The sequence below is a fragment of the Cuculus canorus genome, chromosome 2 (assembly GCF_017976375.1).
Source record: "Cuculus canorus isolate bCucCan1 chromosome 2, bCucCan1.pri, whole genome shotgun sequence".
Taxonomy (NCBI): domain Eukaryota; kingdom Metazoa; phylum Chordata; class Aves; order Cuculiformes; family Cuculidae; genus Cuculus; species Cuculus canorus.
This window is the reverse complement of record NC_071402.1, coordinates 51,894,517-51,912,881: the sequence shown is the minus strand read 5'-3', so window position 1 is coordinate 51,912,881 and position 18,365 is coordinate 51,894,517. Positions and strand designations below refer to the sequence as shown.

At 38.0% G+C, this 18,365-nt stretch overlaps 1 protein-coding gene across 3 annotated transcripts; it reads left to right on the top strand.

The window, feature by feature from the left end:
• Positions 1-43: 43 nt before the first annotated feature.
• Positions 44-18,146, top strand: METTL4 (methyltransferase 4, N6-adenosine). Of its 3 annotated transcripts, none has more exons than XM_054058928.1 (10): positions 44-154; positions 1,055-1,157; positions 1,526-2,037; positions 2,789-2,851; positions 5,667-6,033; positions 8,336-8,405; positions 10,788-10,962; positions 11,165-11,271; positions 11,871-11,959; positions 16,844-18,146. In XM_054058928.1, the coding sequence occupies exons 3-10, from the start codon at positions 1,606-1,608 to the stop codon at positions 16,987-16,989; spliced, it is 1,449 nt and encodes a 482-aa protein (XP_053914903.1). In that variant the 5' UTR covers positions 44-154; positions 1,055-1,157; positions 1,526-1,605; the 3' UTR covers positions 16,990-18,146. The 3 variants fall into 3 exon arrangements, with proteins under 3 accessions (XP_053914903.1, XP_053914904.1, XP_053914902.1); XM_054058929.1 differs by lacking the exons at positions 44-154; positions 16,844-18,146 and adding exons at positions 190-467; positions 12,636-16,836; XM_054058927.1 differs by lacking the exon at positions 44-154 and adding an exon at positions 192-467.
• The last annotated feature ends 219 nt before the right edge of the window (positions 18,147-18,365 follow it).

Here is an 18,365-nt window from a genome sequence, read left to right as displayed (position 1 = left end):
GGAAGGGAAGGGCCGCGCGGAGAGTGTCATCACTTCCGGTCGCCCGGCCGCTCTCTCACTAAGTGCCTGATCCGCCCGGAAGTTCTGGGAGAGGGAGGGAGGGTTGTGTCGTACAACAAGATGTCGGCGCTCACGGCTAGGCAAACCGGCGGCTGTGAGTGTCCGAGGCGCTGGTCGCTTATCCACAAACCGCCTGATGCACCCGGAAGTGCTCCTGAGGACGGGGGTGGGGGCGGTGACAATTGTGCCGTACAACAAGATGGCGGCACTCCTGGGGCAGGGTTTATGAGTGTGCGAGGCGCTGTGGCGAGCGTCAGGGACAGCCGTGGAGGGCAACTATCTCCCTGCCCACCCCCGTGAGGGCTTGGAACCGCCGTGTCGCTCCTCTCCAGCCCCGCGGAGCCGGGGCGCAGAGCAGGGGAGACCCGCGCTTCTCCGCGTGCGTGACCGCGCCTGGGCAACCTTGGGTTTGTATCGTAGAATCATGGAATGCTTTGGGTCGGAAAGGACCTTTACAGGCCGTCCAGTTCAAGTTCCCTGCAGGAGCAGGGACGTCTTTAACTATATCTGGTTTCTCAGAGCCCTATCCAACCTGGCCTTGAATGTTTCCAGGGATGGGACCTTCACTGTCTCCTTGGGTAACCTGTGCCATTGTTTCACTGCCCTCGTTGTAAAAAAAAGTGTTCCTTTACAACCAGCCTTGATCCATCCTCCCTTAGTTTACAGCTGTCACCACTCATCCTGTCGCTGCACTCACTGATACAAGAGCTCTTCCCCAGCTTTCTTGTAGCCCCTTTTATGTAGTGGAAGGCTGCTAGAAGGTCTCCGTGTAGCCTTTTCTCCTCCAGGCTGAACAACCCCAGCTCTCTCAGCCTGACCCCATGGGAGAGGTGCTCCAGCCCTCTCATCATATTTATGGCCCTCCTCTGGACCTGCACCAGCATCTCCATATTCTTGTGCTGATTGCTGTGGTGTTTTCACCTTTGAATTTAAAAGAGTTGGTTTGTGATTCAGGTGTGTTTGATTAGGTTTTTTTTTTTTCTTTTCATTGCAGAGTAATGTGGATTTTTTGCTCCCATTTGCTCCTTCTGCAGAAACGTAAAAAGAAACGCGTAGTGGACCAAGGTGAGCTGGATGCTTTAGAATACTATTCAAAGGTAAGTCTGAACAAAAACGTGTTTTACAAGTGCACGGTACCTGACTTTGGGCATGTATGGAATGCAAAACATGGTTGCAAACAATTTCTGCTCTTGTAGCTTGTTCCACTAAAGGGAAGTTCACTTATTTTCTAACTTGCTAACAGAGTCATCTTAGATTAAATCTTTACTGTATAAAGATATAGAAACTTATTTAAGATTTGCTTACTGTAAAAAAGTGAAATAGGGGTGAAATAGAACCTATAATGGGGTAACCGGCACAAGTCAGGAGTTTCTACAGTGTGTACTGTGTGTGCATGGAAATGTCTGTCAGAAGATAGCTCACAGTGATCATTAGGAAAAGTGAACTCTTAAAATATTTTCCCCAGGAGGACTTTGCTTCAGGAAGTACATACGATTGCCGTCTACAGTTTCAGGAAGTTGTTTTTTCTTCTGGAAAAGCAGAGCTATGATGTCTGTGGTACATCATCTGACATCGGGCTGGCTTGTGGATCATCTCTCATTCATCAACCACTGTGGTTATGAAATCTGTGACTCCTTTGCATACCCTGGTGGTGTCACTCCCAATGCTTCTGTCATATCTACTGGAGATTGTCATGCTTCTTCTAACTTTCCTTCTACCTCTTCATCAAGAGATGATCTCATTCCTGATCCTGGAGATGAAATTGAAACAGAAGGTAAAAAAGCAAAAATGAGATATGTCTTTCGGGAGGAGTTCTTTGACATTTATAAGCCCCATGTAGCTGCAGCTCCTGAGGAGCAGCTGTGGCAGGGATGCCCTGAAGTGAGTCTCACGGAAATAAAGGCCGACAGCAAGAGAGAGGAACACCAAGAAGGAAGCAAGAGTGGCGTCAGAGATTCTGTGGCCACTGGCAAGAAGGTATGTTCTCTGTAATATTGTAAACGACAGTAATCCCCTGGCAAATACTATACCACCTAACATTGCCTTGCACATTTCAGTTTCCTGAGGTTATGCCGGAAAGCAGAAATTTATCACAATAGATTTCAAGTTGCATGTAAATGTAAGCATTCATGAGGGTATTTGTGTGTCCTTTATATCAGTGACTTGCATCCTGTGACTCAAAAGCAATGGATTACTCATCTTCTGGTGGGTGTTGGTTGTGGTCAGGCACTGGAGCTGAAGCTGCGGTAGCTGTCAAGGTTGTGTAGATTAACAAGGAAAGAAGGACAGTTAGAATTTGTTTTCAATATGTAGATTGTTCAGTACTGTTCCTTATGGACCAGAAAAACAAGAGTTGCGAGTCTAAACCAACAAATGTAATCATGGAGACTTAGTTAATTTTCTCCTGTATTTGGTAAACTGCACTTGGCAGCTGAAAAAGTACCTTCCAGTACAGGCCCAAAGGAGGCAAGAACATGAACTGTGGCATGCGCTAGGTACCTTCAGGTCCCAGCTTTAAGTCTGTGTACCTTGAGTATGCCTACAACAGCCTAGGTATTTTGAGATCACCTTTTTGCTAATTGAGCAAGTGTGATAGAGAAAGAAACAGTTGGAAAGTTTCTTCTGCTTTTAAAAGAGTTAATTTGTAATTGTTATGTTTGATTATTTATTTTTCTGTTTCATCATGGAGTATTGTGGATTTTTTTTTTCCCGTTTGCTCATTCTGCAGAAACGTAAAAGGAAATGTGTATTGAACCAAGGTGAGCTGGATGCTTTAGAGTACCATTCAAAGGTAAGTGTGGACAAAAGTTTACTGTGCAAGTGCACGGTACCTGACTTTGGGCATGTATGGAATGCAAGACGTGGTTGCAAACAAATTCTGTTCTTGTCACTCGTTCCATTAACGGAAAGGCCACCTCTCCAGTCCTTAAATACATAAGTGCATACAGAGAATACTTATGTGAAACAAACTAGACGTGAAACTGCAGCTAAAGCATTTCAAAGACCTGAAAGCTGTATTCACAAAATCTCTTTTACTGTAACGGATAACTGAGCATGTGATGAGTTGAATATTAGTTGAACAGGAGGGACTGATTTGAAATAAACAGCTTAAACTATTGTGAAGATCAACTCGTATATAGTATGTCAGGACGCTGCTGAAGTTATTCAAAGCATCTCTCACCAATTGTGCCCTAAGATGTCTTGCTTCTGCTAATAAGAAAGAATTATTCCCTCTAATATTTTACATTGCCATACCGAAACATTATGAATGAATTAGAATTCAAGTATCTATTTAGGCTTGTGTCAGTTGCGTATTGGTGAAGTTATAACTGAATGGTACTGAAGGGTGTTGGTAAATCCTAGAAATGTAATCTGTGGATGATGCATGAGATCTGACACAAAACACCGAAGGAAGCTATTTTGAAGGTGATTGTGGTTGATCTTAATTTGTTAAATAAAAAGAGTTACAGGCACAGTCTTGGTTTTTTTTTATTGTGTTGGACCTCGTATCCTTACTGCTTTCCTAAACCGTGATGTGAACCAGAATTAGGACCTACACTTTCAGCCCCTAACCTAGTGTTGGGTTAACAGGATATATAGTATGTGGTCTTGTTGGACTTGAAGTACTAGTTGTAGTCTGTTAATAGTTTGTGGATGTAAGCTTGCGCTTAAGGGGGGGGGGCAAGTTACTTATTTTAGCATTAATTCTTCTATGGGTATAGGTTAGCCTGCTAGTGATGAGGGAGTCATGGTGTTTTGTAATCTTTGAGTGAAGAGCTTTGATGCACTCTTTATTGATGACTGCTTTAAGGCCCACAGTGTGTGTGTGTTTTGGTTTTATCTGCTAGAGAAGGTTGTGTCCTTTTTTAAAGGGGCTGATTTCTTTCCTCTGACGAAGGTGTTGGTTATGTTGGGCTTTTTGCTTAATTCTTTTCCTTTTGGACTATATTTAAATGACTACATTTTTCTTTTACATGGCAACGATCTTGTAGTAAATATGCACAGTTTGCTGTGATACAGTGTAGAGGTCCTGTAATTATTATTGTGAATAAGCTATGCACATGCAGAATTGCCTTAAAGAAGAGAACTTGGAAGTTCAACATCAAATAGAGGTTTCTCAGTATGAAAACTGTTCAGCTAAAATAAAGTCATTCAACAATAGGAATATGGGAAGAAATGAAGAGAAAAAGTTTGTCTCGGAGGCCTGTGTAGCATCAAGTGATTTTTTTGTGAATATACAAAACAGACAGTTTTGAAAAATCTGTGATCCTTGTTAGCCTTTCTATGAAACCATTCATAGATTAGAATGTACTGTTTTTTGCTGTATTTGTAGGTTTAAAGGTCGTAGTTTGGCAAGTCAATTCAGATTATTTGTCACTTATTCATATTTATAGAATTGCTTTTCAATAAAAGACTACAGATTTGTCTGCCAGTGAAAGTAAGCTTTGAATCTGTTTATAAATTTCAGTCAGAGTCAACATAGGGAACAGTTCAAAATATGCTAAATTCCATCAACAGTCATTCATTAAAACTACTGTTTAAACTGTTTGCTAGTCAAGAGGCTTTGTCCACCTGGAAATTAACACATGAATGTAAGAAGAAAAAACATCTGCGATAATTGAACTGTACAACTTGTTGCATTTCTTAAAGTGCTTTTCTTAATTCTGTTAAAGCAGCATTGACTTTTACTATCGCAAACCTAGGTACTAAAAAGTTTTGACTGTACTCTCAGATATCTGGATAGTGGCGCTATTAAAGAAATTAATAATAAAGAAAATTCTTTCTCCCCCAATCAATTTAGAAATTGTAATAAAGATTATTCTGTAAAAACATCTTGTAAAGTTGAAGATTCCATAATTGGGAGCTTTAGAAGCCATAAGTATTTTTAACCTTTGATGAAGCCACTAGAACTGACAATATTTCTACTCTAAATGAACAAAAATGCCTCATTGGTAATTAAAACTCACAAAGGGTCAATGATTTGGGAATAGAGTAGGTCTTCTTGGTTTGTAAAGGGAGGGTGCTGCAGTGAATAAGAGGGTATATAGATCCGAGAATCTTGTCTTCATGGACTCGCTGGAGATTATTTGAGAGGTGTGTTACTTAGAAAAGATGCAAATCCAAATTTTAGTAATTTGATGTACTTACTGTACTTCTGTTTTACTTTTAAAATGCATAAACTATTGTTTTTCAAAGTGAATGAAAATGGGAAAAATACTGATTTTCAGATCACAGTATACATTTCAATTAAAATATGCTTATTTGCACGGTAACTTGAAATTAATTGATTAGAATTTTAGCTTATACTTCAAATTATTGCTTTGAAATTTGTTTGTTTGGAACAACATTATTCCACCTCTGTTATCTAAGAAATTCAGTAGTCTTTCACTCCTCCTTTCTCTAGTCTCTTAATTAAATTGTCACTTTACAAGAAACCAACAGCAGAAGTTGGCATGGCCTCATTATTATGCCCTTGTAGCTTTTGAGACAATGATTTCATTTGGCAAGGATCCTTTTCCCACTCTACAGATTGAGAATGTCTGTCGCATTCCCATGTCAAGTAGATACTTAAAATAATTTCTTTTTCCCTTGTTTCATTATGACAGATCAGGAAGCTTATTTGGGAAGGCACTTCGCATTTAGTCCAAGAAGGTCTCAAAAGTGGTTTTCTTCACCCCACTGCTGCAGAACTCAGTTGCAGGAAGAACGGTGTTCCTGGACACATTGGCTGTGGGTTGGCTGAGTTATGTGAAATGGCAAAGCAGTTTCCAGCTGTGAATGAAAGCAACCATGAAGCTGTACATGTGCTAGATGATGAAACCTCCATTCCAGAGCAGGACCTGCTTTCATGTGTTACAGAAAACAGCTCAAACTTTGCAAAGATAATTGTGTTAATGGGGCAGAAGTACTTGGTGCCACCAAAAAGCAGTTTCCTTTTATCTGATATTTCGTGTTTACAGCCCCTGCTGAACTGTAAGTATCTTTTAAGCATTAGAATTTACTGCTTCTCTCCTGCTTGAGAAGGGAGTTTAATGTTATTGACTAAGGACTTGGTGAACAGATTTAAACACGCAGCATTATGCTGATAGGAAATGCTGCTGCAAGCTTTCAAAGTGGCATTTCTAACTTTGTGCAAATAGTTGAGGGTTTTCAAAGGGATTTTGAGCACTTAGGAGCTCATGTTATGGGGAAGTTACCAGTCTCCAGGAGGCTTCTCTGCCACAGCATTTTACATGAAGCCCAAAATATGACAGTTGCTACGTGTGTTCTGAGCCTCTATTAGTATAGAAGTCATGTAAAAACATTGCACTTGGGGTAGCTGTGCTGCTGGGCTCCTGTACCACAGGATGAGGCTTTAACATAAGTAAGTCTGTGATGCTGCTGGGGTGATGCTCCTGCTGTCTTGTTTTTCAGCTAGATTAGGTCGTGGGAGAGGCATGAAATTATGCACCTTAAAGCAAGGATTCCCTTACAGATTCATCCAGTTCAGCAGCAGGGTCTATTGGCTTAAAATGATTGCGAAACCAACCCAAATGTCCCCCAGAGAAGATAAATTTAAGAGTCTGCTGCACCCAAGCAGGAGGTGAACACCACTTTAATAAGACCATGATCAGCAAATGTGAGTTGACTTCTCAGCTGCTACATTTCACAGCTGAGAGTATTGGCTTAAGCCAAAATCAGAGGTAGGGAAGTGGTAGGGTTTTAAAATTAACTGCTCTAAAAGTAAATCGAAAGCTATCCAAGCCATTATCCCCAGCCTTAATAGGCAATGCGGAAAGTTCTAAGCTGACAAAATGCGACAGGTTTCACTGTACTTCATCTTTCCAGTAGCTTTCTGTTTGACCTTCATCATCATCATTATTTACAGAATCACAGAATTGTTCAGGTTGGGAAAGACCATGAAGTCCAACTGTAAACTTGCTGTTTGTATTATTAGCAGCAGCTAAGCTTTGTTGGACAGTCTTGTAAGACAGATGTTGCCTGTGAGCAGGAGCTGGGGATTGCTACTCTGCCCTCTAATCAGTAATTTCAGATCTGTTAGTTACCTGTATTTTCTCCCTTCTAATAAGAAACTTGGATGTTCACTGATTTTTTTTTTTTATTTTGTTTTTTTTTTAGTTAAGAAGACTTGCAGGAGGTAGAATCTTGTTACCCAAATACTGATTTTTATATCCAAAGTCTGGATTTTAGCCAGTTACTTTTTTCAACTTTACAAAAGATGAAAGGTCACTGTTTTCTGAATCACAGCTGCGTGTGTAGCAAGTTTGGATTCTCCCAGAGTGTTAGAGAGCAATCCAAGAAATTTGTGAAAATTCATTTTAAGTAACTGACAGTGAGTATTAATATAATGTCTGGACTACAGATATTTTTTTTTAGGAAGTCTACTGTTCATTTTAATTAGTATTTTATTTCTTCCCTTTCACCTGCCAAAAGAGAAGCATTTCTTGCTGGTAGCAAGAAATGGCTTTTAGTGTAGCATCTCCAATGTTAATAAAGGAATAAAGTGTAGAAAGCACATTTAATGGATGCTAAATATTAGGCTATTGTTCTTATTAGCTGTTTAAATAATTAGCATCAGATTCAGTGAAGGAACAAATATGTTCTGTTAAAAGGATAAAATTGCAGAGTTTTGTTTGTGTGCTTGTGTCCTATGTCTTATGTCCTCCAATAACAGTAAACAGTGAACTCAGCTTCTCCCATGAAAACTCAGTTCTCTTCCTCTTGTCTGTTAATTTCCATTTCACACATTGGGCCTAGCTATCTGTCTCTCCTCACCTCCAGTACTGCAGTTTTTCAGGGCTAGTTTGGAGCTCTGCATGTCCCAGTTGTCCTGCTGAAAGGTAAACAGGACAGGAATCTTGTGTTGGCTGTAGCATTTCACTCAGCTGGGTGCCTTATTACATAGCTGCTGCTAGGAAACTTGGAGATTTTTTCATCTTTGAGACTTGTGCTCTGCTATAACTTCTTTTTCTCTGAAAGTCTACAAGATGTTCAAAACTTCTTGGAGTGATCTGGCATAGATCACATAAACATCCTCCTCTTAGGTGATAAGCCTAAAAGTCCTAGAATTATGTGATTATCTGAATTACAACAAGCATGCTAGAAGCCTTTTAACTTCTTATTTGGAAAGAACAGAAGACAGTTGTGGTTTTGCTGCGTAACTGGCTCTTTAAATGTTGTCTGGATGTGAGTAGTGAAGCCTTTATCAGTTTTAACTAGTAGATTTATTTTAAAACCTATTTACTGGTGTCTTTTTTTTTTTTTAACTTACCAGACAAGAAAAAATATGATGTAATTGTGATTGATCCACCATGGGAGAATAAGTCTGTTAAAAGGAGTAACAGGTAAATTTTATAGTAAAATCAAACAAACTTCATCTTAGCTTACAGAGGTTAACGAACATTTTAATATACAGATGCAATCCAAGACCAATAGACTATAACTTAAGCTAGCAAATATTTCTGCACATGCCTACCTTCAAGTCTATGAAATGTCTCAGGGATTTCACTGAAAAGGCTGGATACTGTGCATACAAAATATTTGAAAGAGTAGTTCCTAAATTACCTAGCTGGTGAGAGAATGTTAGTCCTTGAGACTTATCAGGAAAGCCTGGAGTCAGCTGTTTTGTAAGGCCAAGATCGCCTAGATTTTAGTTTGGAATTAATAGGGTTGCTTTAGCAGGCATAAATCTAGATAGATGAAGTATTTCCAGATCTGAGGGTCAATTTAGAAGTTTTAGGTTTTTAATACTTTTTTTTTTTTTATTTGAGCTGTAGTTTCAGCTTCAATCTGATTGGTAGAAGAGAGAATGTGATAAAGCAGCAGTACATTCTCAATAGCAATAGGAACTTTGAGTACTGTAGTTTATGAAGTCATTAACTTAAAATTTTATGGGCTTCTCCACCGAGTAACATCAGACTTATGTCAGTGGAGCTCTCTTGATTACCATAGAATTGTATCTGTGTGAAAGAAGGGCAGACAGGAAATATAGCCCTGTAACTTTCTGGAATAATGTCTACTGTAGCTTCTGTAGCTTGTTATGTAGACATAAGTTGAAGATGCAGAGACCAATTAGTAGATTTTACTTTGGAAGCACTCTAGAAACCCAGAGTTAAACTCATTTAGGTGTATTTCTTAACTATGTAAGTTACTCAAAGGAAAACTGTAGTTATTCACAAGGATGAATTAGCCAGCAAGACCCTCTCTCCTTTAGCTCTTCCATTTTTTTGCCTTTATTTTCTATCTCTGCTGTTACCTTGTTGATGACTAATCTTCATTAAGCATTACACATCTGGGTTGTGAATCTTGTTTCCTCTAGGCAGGCTAGCCCAGGCTGTTTTGGATTTTAGCCTTGTTACCCGTTTCTCACTGTTGTATTAAATAACTGAGAGAACTGTGTTTGTTAAGCCTTGAAAGCAGAAGGCATAGAAGAGACTTTTTTTCCATGTACTGGTACATAAAGGGTCTCTATCAAGAGGATGGAGACTCCCTTTTTACAGGGAGTCACATGGAAAAGGCACTGGAACAGGTTGCTCAGGGAAGTTGTGGATGCCCCATCCCTGGAGGTGTTCAAGGCCAGGTTAGATGGAGCCTTGGGCGGCCTGATCTAGTGGGATGTCCCTGCCCATGGTAAGGAGGTTGGAACTAGATGATCTTTGAGGTCCCATCCAACCCAAACCATTCAGTGATTCTATAATAATGGATGTAAATTGCTTCTGGGGAGATTCTGATTGGATTCCAAAAGACAATTTTTTACCGTAAAACAGTTAAACATTGGAATAATCTTCCCCAGGGAAGTGGTAGATTCCCCTATGCTTAAGGCTCAGCTTAACAGGATGCTGGGCTATCTAATTTAAACTGTATATCGCCTAAAAAGGTTGGACCAGATGATCCTGGAGGTCCCTTCCAACCTGGCATTCTGTGACACTATGAGTTAGGGATCACAGATACCCAGATGCTGGCTGTCAGTTCCAGTAGGCAGTGTGCCAGTGTTTCTAATACTGCAATGTGTAGGTTCCACAAATTGCAACTCACTAAAAGTGTGCAATAGCATCATGAGATGCTAGATGGTAGAACAGGACAGAATCTGGAAAGCATACTGTATTCACTGATGTGTCACACAGTTAGTTCAAAAATATGCAGAACTGTCCTGAATAACCTAAAGAACTTTTACCGTGTATGATAATATGAAAATAATGAATACCTTCTGCAAATAATTGGAGAAGTGATTACTCTTTTATGACCTTTAACTTGCCAGTCAAATTAGTATTGCCCTTGCACTTGTAAATGACTCACTTGTCATTTTCATTTGAAAGAGAGATTGCTTATTATGAAAACTGAATAATGTTACATTGATGGAAGAGCTGCTTTTCACTAAATAGCTTTGTTCTGGCATGAAGATGAGAGTATTGAATTACATATGACAGTTCTTAAATTAAACGTGGGCTTTTAGACTTCTTCAGAATCACAACTTGTAATACTTTATTTGAGGGAATAATAGAAATAGGTAGTTATAGGTTCTGCTCAGCAAAACTTAAGTACGTACACTAATGATTTTATATCAAAATCTGTCATATTTTACCACCGGGTGTCAGTCTTGATCCATTTTTAAGGTCTGTATTGTCAGGCAATAGTTCTTGAAATGTCTTGGCTGTGTAACTTATTTACTTTGCAATTTTTTGTATTTGGTGCATGCTAACTTGCTTTCTCACTTTACTGGCATATAGGTACAGCTACTTGGATTCATGGCAAATCAAGCAGATTCCTGTACCAGCACTAGCTGCTCCAAATTGTCTTGTAGTCATGTGGGTGACTAATAGACAGAAGCACTTACGTTTTGTTAAGGATGAACTTTATCCTCATTGGTCTGTGAAAACACTTGCTGAGTGGCATTGGGTAAAAGTAAGTTCTCGGTTTGTTTTGTTGCTTTCTTGAAGTCTGAGAGGGCTTTTCATATTCTTATCATTTGTCTATTTATTACTATGTACTTGTGTATTTGCAAGGTATGATATTGTCAGTATCTTCCCTTTTATCAAAGAAAATGTCTTTGATAACATACACAGTGGAAGATTTTTATATCCAGTTTTTAACTCCTTTTTGTCAGATTACTAGAGCTGGAGAATTTGTATTGCCTTTGGATTCTTTACACAAAAAGCCCTATGAAGTTCTTGTATTGGGGAGAGTTCGAGGAGGTGAAGAGGAAGCCTTAAGGTATGCCAGACTATTTGTGGTGAACGTCTTTTTTTGAGGCTGCTAGGATTCTCTTTGTATGTATGTCGCTTGTTCTTTATACAATATATGTCCCAGTATCTTCTCTTGCTGTCATCTTTTGGCTGATTTTGGACCTAAAAATAGCCTTATTAGCTTTGGGATAAGGGAGTGCTTTAGTAAGATTAAAGGACAGAAAACTTTGTTATATCCACCTGTGTTGGGAAAAGCATTAGATAAAACCCTCGTCGACAGGCCTTACTGTGACAAGTTGCCTTGGACCATGAGTCCTTGCACAAGCTGATGCCATTTTGGGAATACTGGTGTTTTTCTACACAGGACAACGTGTAGGACTACCTTGTTTGTTCTCAGTTGCTATGTGTGGCCATTGTTACCCACATTTTGTCTAAAGCCTCAGCAATTTCATGAACTGTCCTTTTATGTATTATGACTAAGCAACATTTAACTTCCCTTAGACTTATGTGTGGTTTGGCTCTGAATGGATGTTGTGTGTTACCTCCCATCTAAGTAGCTCTGTAAGACCTTTAGTGTCACCTTTGGTGGTATTTACACTTCTTTTCTTCTTCTGATTTATATGACAGGAAATCTGAAGATGTGCTTCCAATTCCAGAACATAAGTTAATTGTCAGCATACCCTGCAGTCTGCATTCACATAAACCCCCTCTTACTGGTACGTTTTTGTTGATATGTAATGTTTCTGTAAGGCACTGGACTTGGACATTTGAAATGATGTGCCTAGAATGGGATATCCTTATGTATGAAATGCCTTAATTCCCCATATGCCAAGCGGTTTTGCTCAACAGGACTTGTGCTTCCTCAGTGTTTCTAAAAATGTTGCATTTTTTCAATGTTTTTGAAAGGGTGCAGAAAGATTTTAAAGATAGTGTTTGTATGAAGTAATGCCAAGTGACCTAAAGTGTCTTGGGGGGCAAACACCACTTTGTGAATTTATATATAAGTTATGATATCTTCTTCTTGGTTGATAAAAGCAGAAATCTCTTTATTACATCATCCTGAAAGAAAATGTTTTTATTTCTGCATAGGTTGCATATATACCTGCATTACAGTTGTGCCTTTAAATCAAAAAAAACTTAATTATTTTAAAACTATTAACAATAGACAACAAATAAGGCATACATACTTATTTCTGAAGAGCTGTATTTAGTTTACTGAAATTAATTCAGTAACTTCAGCCAGTCAGTTAGCGTGGGTGTGAACTCAACTTCGCAGAGTTTAGTCTAAAGGATTTGTAGGGTTCTTTGTGATATCTTACCTTTTACACATTGTTTTGGAGCACTGTGACTAACTTCATGAATAGAAAGTTGTACTTACTTCCATTATTATAGGACCTGAGTGCTTTACAGTGCTATGGTAAGAAACGGTTAATCCCTCTCACAAAAGTGGTTTCGTCTTCGCCCAAGGGGAAAACTCACCACGAATATGCGGATATTGAGGGTTCATGTGGGTGCTATATAATTGCATCAGAAAAGGCAAGTAGAAGAAATGCATAATACTGTTGGAGAGGAGAGGCATCGTAGTTTGCTTCATTCATGTGCTTTCCTTTTTCTGTTCCCAAGGACCAGAACAGCTTTAATTAGAAAGCTGTTGTTATATGTTCAGGTAGGCTCTTGAATTTGCATTTTGAGCTTGTATTTTTTAAAATAGCGCGTGTATATATATATATATATATACACACACACCTGTTAAAAAACTAATGGAAGGCACATACTTTGGTTAGCTAAAAATAAAAAAATCTCATTCTAGAAAGATCTTTTTTTGAAGTTCTGAAGCCACATCTTTAAGAATTAGGGCTACAGCAGGAGGTATGTGTGTTGATTTAAACTAATGAATGGTAGAGTAGAGATTTGGGAGGCAGCCACCTATGGCCTTTTTTTAGAAAACCAATACTTAGCAGCACACTCAAACACAAACAGGAAACTTGTGAGGTATCCAAGGGTGCAGAACAGCAGTTTGTATGTATTATAAAGGTCTAATGCCAGAATGGTCTTCAAAACGATTCCTTTGTTAGGGCAGAATCTAGAAAACATTGGCAAATCTGTTGTAAATTAAGATGCTGAATGGATTTTGAAAGAAATTATCCATGCTAATCTATGTATTTCATGAATCTTTACTTGAATGCTGGGGTTTAAGACCATAGTGCAGCATTTGTTTGTGTTTGAAAAATTAGTTTGCTGTTGAGCAGTATTAGTGATTTACAAGGTTTTTATAAAAACCTCAAAGTATTGGCAGCTCCATTCTAGAACTTGGTTATGGAATAAAAAGGTAGACCATAAGACTAATTGCTGATGCTTCGACTTCAGTGCTGTGAAAGGGTTATCTCTTTCTCAATCAGAGAGTATTCTCAAGTGGCCAGTAGAGAGCAGCTGAGCTACATCTTAGAGTGATTCAAAAGAAATTTGAACAAAAGCAGAGTTTTGGTGTTGGGGGAGAAGGACACTTGATGAGTCACATGCATTCTTTATGCTTTGTTTAAGTAGTAACAAAGCCAAAAATACTAGTATTTATTGATGCTGTCTGGCACTTTATTTCTTGTTACTACTATAAAGCTGTATGTTGGTACATATGTAGCCACTTAATGACTGATTATAACAGTTTATGTCTCTGGGGGGAGACAAAGATGTAAATTAAAGTAAGCCATCAAAAAGAGATGTTTGGGTTCCTACAGTGCATTTAACCATGAAATTGTGACTGCAGGGCTTTTTGGTGATGCATATGCTGTGTTCAATGCTTAGAGCTTTAATATGTCATTGTAAATGTACTTAAGCTTCTTTATGCAAATGTGTTAAAATGAAATTTTATTACTCCTGGTTTTGATTCAAATAACAGCAGGTTTTCTTCCTAATTCAATTCCATGTTGCTCTTAGAAATGACATAGAAGATATTGTTACACAGATCATGTGAAACAGTGCATAAGTTCAAATACCTTTTTTCCTTTTCCTGTTTTATAGATTATTCTTATTATAGCTGTTTCTTCTACAGTTTTTTTTAGTATGTATGTTTATTACTATTATTTTCTGGTCCTGCTCTGTTCAGGGTTTAGACAAACTGGGCAATAAAGACCTCTACACTGTGAACTCTTTTGAAGAGTTGCTATGAAATGAGTTCAGTTGTATGCTTTGTGCTTTGCATGGCTCACAAATCAGACAGTAAAAAGCCAGCAAAATAATTTTCAGTTTTTGTCTGATTTGCCATGCAGAATTTGCTGTCTGGATAATGGAAGTTCAAAAGATAAGGGGAAGCTGTTTCTTCCCAGTCTTTGAGATTGGTTGAATGTCCTAAGCATGCTTTTAAAATTTGTTCTCTTAGGAATAGAAGTTTTTGGTGATTACTAAAACTGCTTTTGGTTACTGGATTTACTGCTGTGATGATATTTTTAATCTATGCATTTTAAGAACTAATGTCATCATTACTAATGTACTATTAATGAAATTTTGTCACCTAAATAATTGCTTTCTCTACTGAAAAGCCTATCTAAAGCATAACACGGTTCTATTTTGTTTTTATATGGAGACGGGAAAAAAACCTCCGATAAAGCCTGGACTCTGCATTAAGCTATGCACGATCTTATGCCTGTTAGGGTCAAAAAGATGTCATACAGGTGTCAGGATCTGCTCCCAGAGAGCTTCTTGTAAGCTTTGGAGCTTTGCTTTCTACAGTCTCTCCTTTCTCTTCTACAGAAAAACTGCAGCTTCTTGCAACATGGGCTCTCTTAGTTGATCAAGAGAATAGATTTTTGGAAGACCATTGTTAAAATGCTGGCAGCAAATTGTGCACAGAAGTCCTTAGCTAAATAAAGCATGGAAAAATAACAAATTTTACCACATTTCTTTTAGTGTGGTGGGTTTGCAAAATAGTATAAAAGCAGCTACTCATAAGTGGTATCTAATTAGTTGAACTCCCATGACACCAAACAGCAGTGCTCAGTGCATCAAGTTTTCTGTCAGTATGTACATTTTCCTCTAAACTTCCCAGACTCATCTCTGCAAATCTTAGATTTGTTCAAACATTTTGCCTCTAAAAAAAGCAGGCTTTTAGAATAAGATCCCTGCTGGTAGCAATATTTTTTAGATTAAAAACTGCCTTGATGATAACCCATCTGAGACTTTCTTTTGACATTTGTTAAAGATTAAGGGGAGGAGAATAGATTTATAAGCCATGCCAAAATACAAGAAACCCTGGAAGCGGCCATTACAAAATATTCAAGCAAAAGTATTGAATTGATTTGAAGCTTTGGAAGGGGTGAGGTAGGAAATGCATCTGGGATTGGTAGAAACTCGGTCGAGAAGTGGATGCTCATCTGTCTGCAACAGGAGCAATCTGTAACAAGATCAGCTGGGGTCTGACAGGAGGAGTCTGTGACTGCCAATCTAGATGCAGAAAGTCAGGACTTGGATTACACCAAAAAGAAAAGCATTTGCTGTCATACTTTGATGTATGCTGATTGGATGTATCTTTGCTTTCTGAAATGATCATATCTGAAGATATTGAGTCAAGCAACATAATGTTGGATTTAGGAACTGTATTTTTAAGCTATAGAAATTTAGAAATCACTGGGAGATCTGAACAAAAGTGACCAAAATACCCTTTGGAAAAGAAAATGTGTTCTTAGTTGTTCTTCTTTTCATCCCGAGTTACAATAAAAACTTAATATGTCATTTTTAATACAGATATTTTTCAGTCTTTCTGCCTCCTTTATGTTGGGTGCTCCTTAGCTTTTCTCATGCATATTTTTGTACATAATATCTTAGTAGCTATTTTCTGAGACCTAGTGATGAATTTGTTTGACTCAGCCACAAACTAAATGGCTCTGTATAACAAGTAACATGTTTAACAATAAACTGCTCACAATAATACTTTTCAGGCAAAATGCAAGATCTTTTTCTGTCACTCCAAGAATACCAGTCATAATTGTTGCCACAATTGATATTAATATTAGACATATTTTTATTTTGAATGAAGCGGTAAAAATGCCCAACTGTGAAAGAAATTTGAGTTTTATGTTACTGAATGAACGAACACAGTTACGTAAATGTTTCTTCAGTTGCCAGGTTTGGTATGGAGGAAAAAGAAGTCCTTGCATTTTATAGCCCCTGTTTAAGATATGGAGGAAAAAGTGTGATCTTAATTAAGGAAGAGATTAATTTCTTAATTAATGTATAGAAATGTTGCCCCTGTTATGTGAGTCTTTAGGAGGTCTTAGATGTCTTAGGAGGTAGATATTTGTGGAAAATTCAGAACTCCTCTATGTAGAAACCTCATTCCCTTTCTCTAAATGGAAACCATTACATCAGGGCTGTTGAAGGCCTTGGCAGTATTGTTCAGAATCTCAAGGGCACTTATTTAAAATGACTTTCTCTCTATAAATATTCCAGGTGTTTCAAATCCTTGAAATTAATTTTCTGCCTCTTTCATTTTAATGAACCATTCTGTGTTTTATCCACTGACAGCACAGGGGAGGTTTTATTTATTTACTGTTGTTATTTGTACCTTTGTCACTGTTATGTGTTTTTTTTTTTTTTTTCCTCTTGCACAGCGGTTCTGGCAGAGTTTATCAAGCCAGATGTGGAATGCTTGGAGTTGTTTGCTCGCAACCTACAGCCTGGCTGGACTAGCTGGGGAAATGAGGTTTTGAAGTTTCAGCACATTGATTATTTCACTCTTCTGCAGAATGAAAACTGAGTTGGATTTTGTAGCTTAATTCTGAAATTCGGTGCTTTCCCAGCAGGCCCTTGAACTTTCCTTTATTGCTGATGGTGCACTCAGATGGTAACAAATAAACCAAATTGCTCTTCAGTCATAATTCTTGAAGTGACAGGATATCTATTTAATAGTATCTCCATTTATACAAGCTAGTCCTTTATTTTGATTATCTTGAGATCTTTAAATACTGATGTTAGACTGTAAGCCCATCCCTGTTTTTTTCAGACCTCAAGAAAATTAATATATTTTACAGTATCCTCTGTACAGCTGTCAAATCTGAGCATCGTAAGTGCTACAGTGTTACACTTGGAAAGCATTGTTTTTGGAGAATGATAATGTGTTATTTTTGAAGAGTGGCTATGGAAATGAAAAGTTCTGGATTACATACATTTATTTAAAGACTAATGAGTTTTACAGAACAGTGGGTTTTTAACTAAAATAATTATGAAAGGCGTGTATCTTCCTACATGTTTATATCTATCTGTCTACCTCCAAGGAAATAAAAGGAGCAGGGCTTGTGTTAATTGGCGAATGAATTATTGACCGACCACATTCTATGCAAAATTACACTTTTGAAACAGTCAGCAATTCCATCTCTCTGTATGTGATGTTCATTTTTGAATACCTTGTAAATGACCAGGGTCCACATCTAACAAATTTTGCATTTGAAACTGTTACATTTAACTGAAATTTTAACAGAAAGTAAATATTTTTAAAAACTATCTTTCCTTATGTTCTTGGAAGAAAAAAAGCCATGCCAGTGAGCTTTATTTTTCACCTAGTATAAATTTTTTTTTTTTTTAAGAAGGGTGCACTTTGTATGTCCTTTGCTGTCCTTAGATTTGCTTTGAAAAATGAAAAAAAAAAAAATTAATGAACCCTGTGCCACTCAGTCATTTGAAGCAGTACAGACAGAGCTGCTGGACAGGCTGATTTTGCTGATGGCAAGCTCCTGAGTTCTGACTGTTTATGATGGGGAACAAAATGCATCAGATACATTTTTTACATTCATTTCCATTTTAGTAGACTGATGAGCTGTGAATGTTTTTAATGTATACTTTAAATGTTAACAGATTATTCCGTAATGATTTTGTAATAAAAATGAAAATAAAAACCTGTCTGTCTGATTTGCAGACACAGTTTCTGTATTACCGTTCATTTTCATTTTTTACCATGGAAATTGCTTTTCCCTTCTTCCCTTTTTCTTGTCCCCTCTTCCCTTTTTCTTTTACCCCCCTTTTCCCTTTTTTTTACCCCCCCCCCCCCTTCTTTCCTTCGCTTTCCATTTTACGAAACATCCCCTGCCTGGAGCTTCTCAGTTCCTGGGCAGAATTCCCCTCCGCTCCCAAGATGAT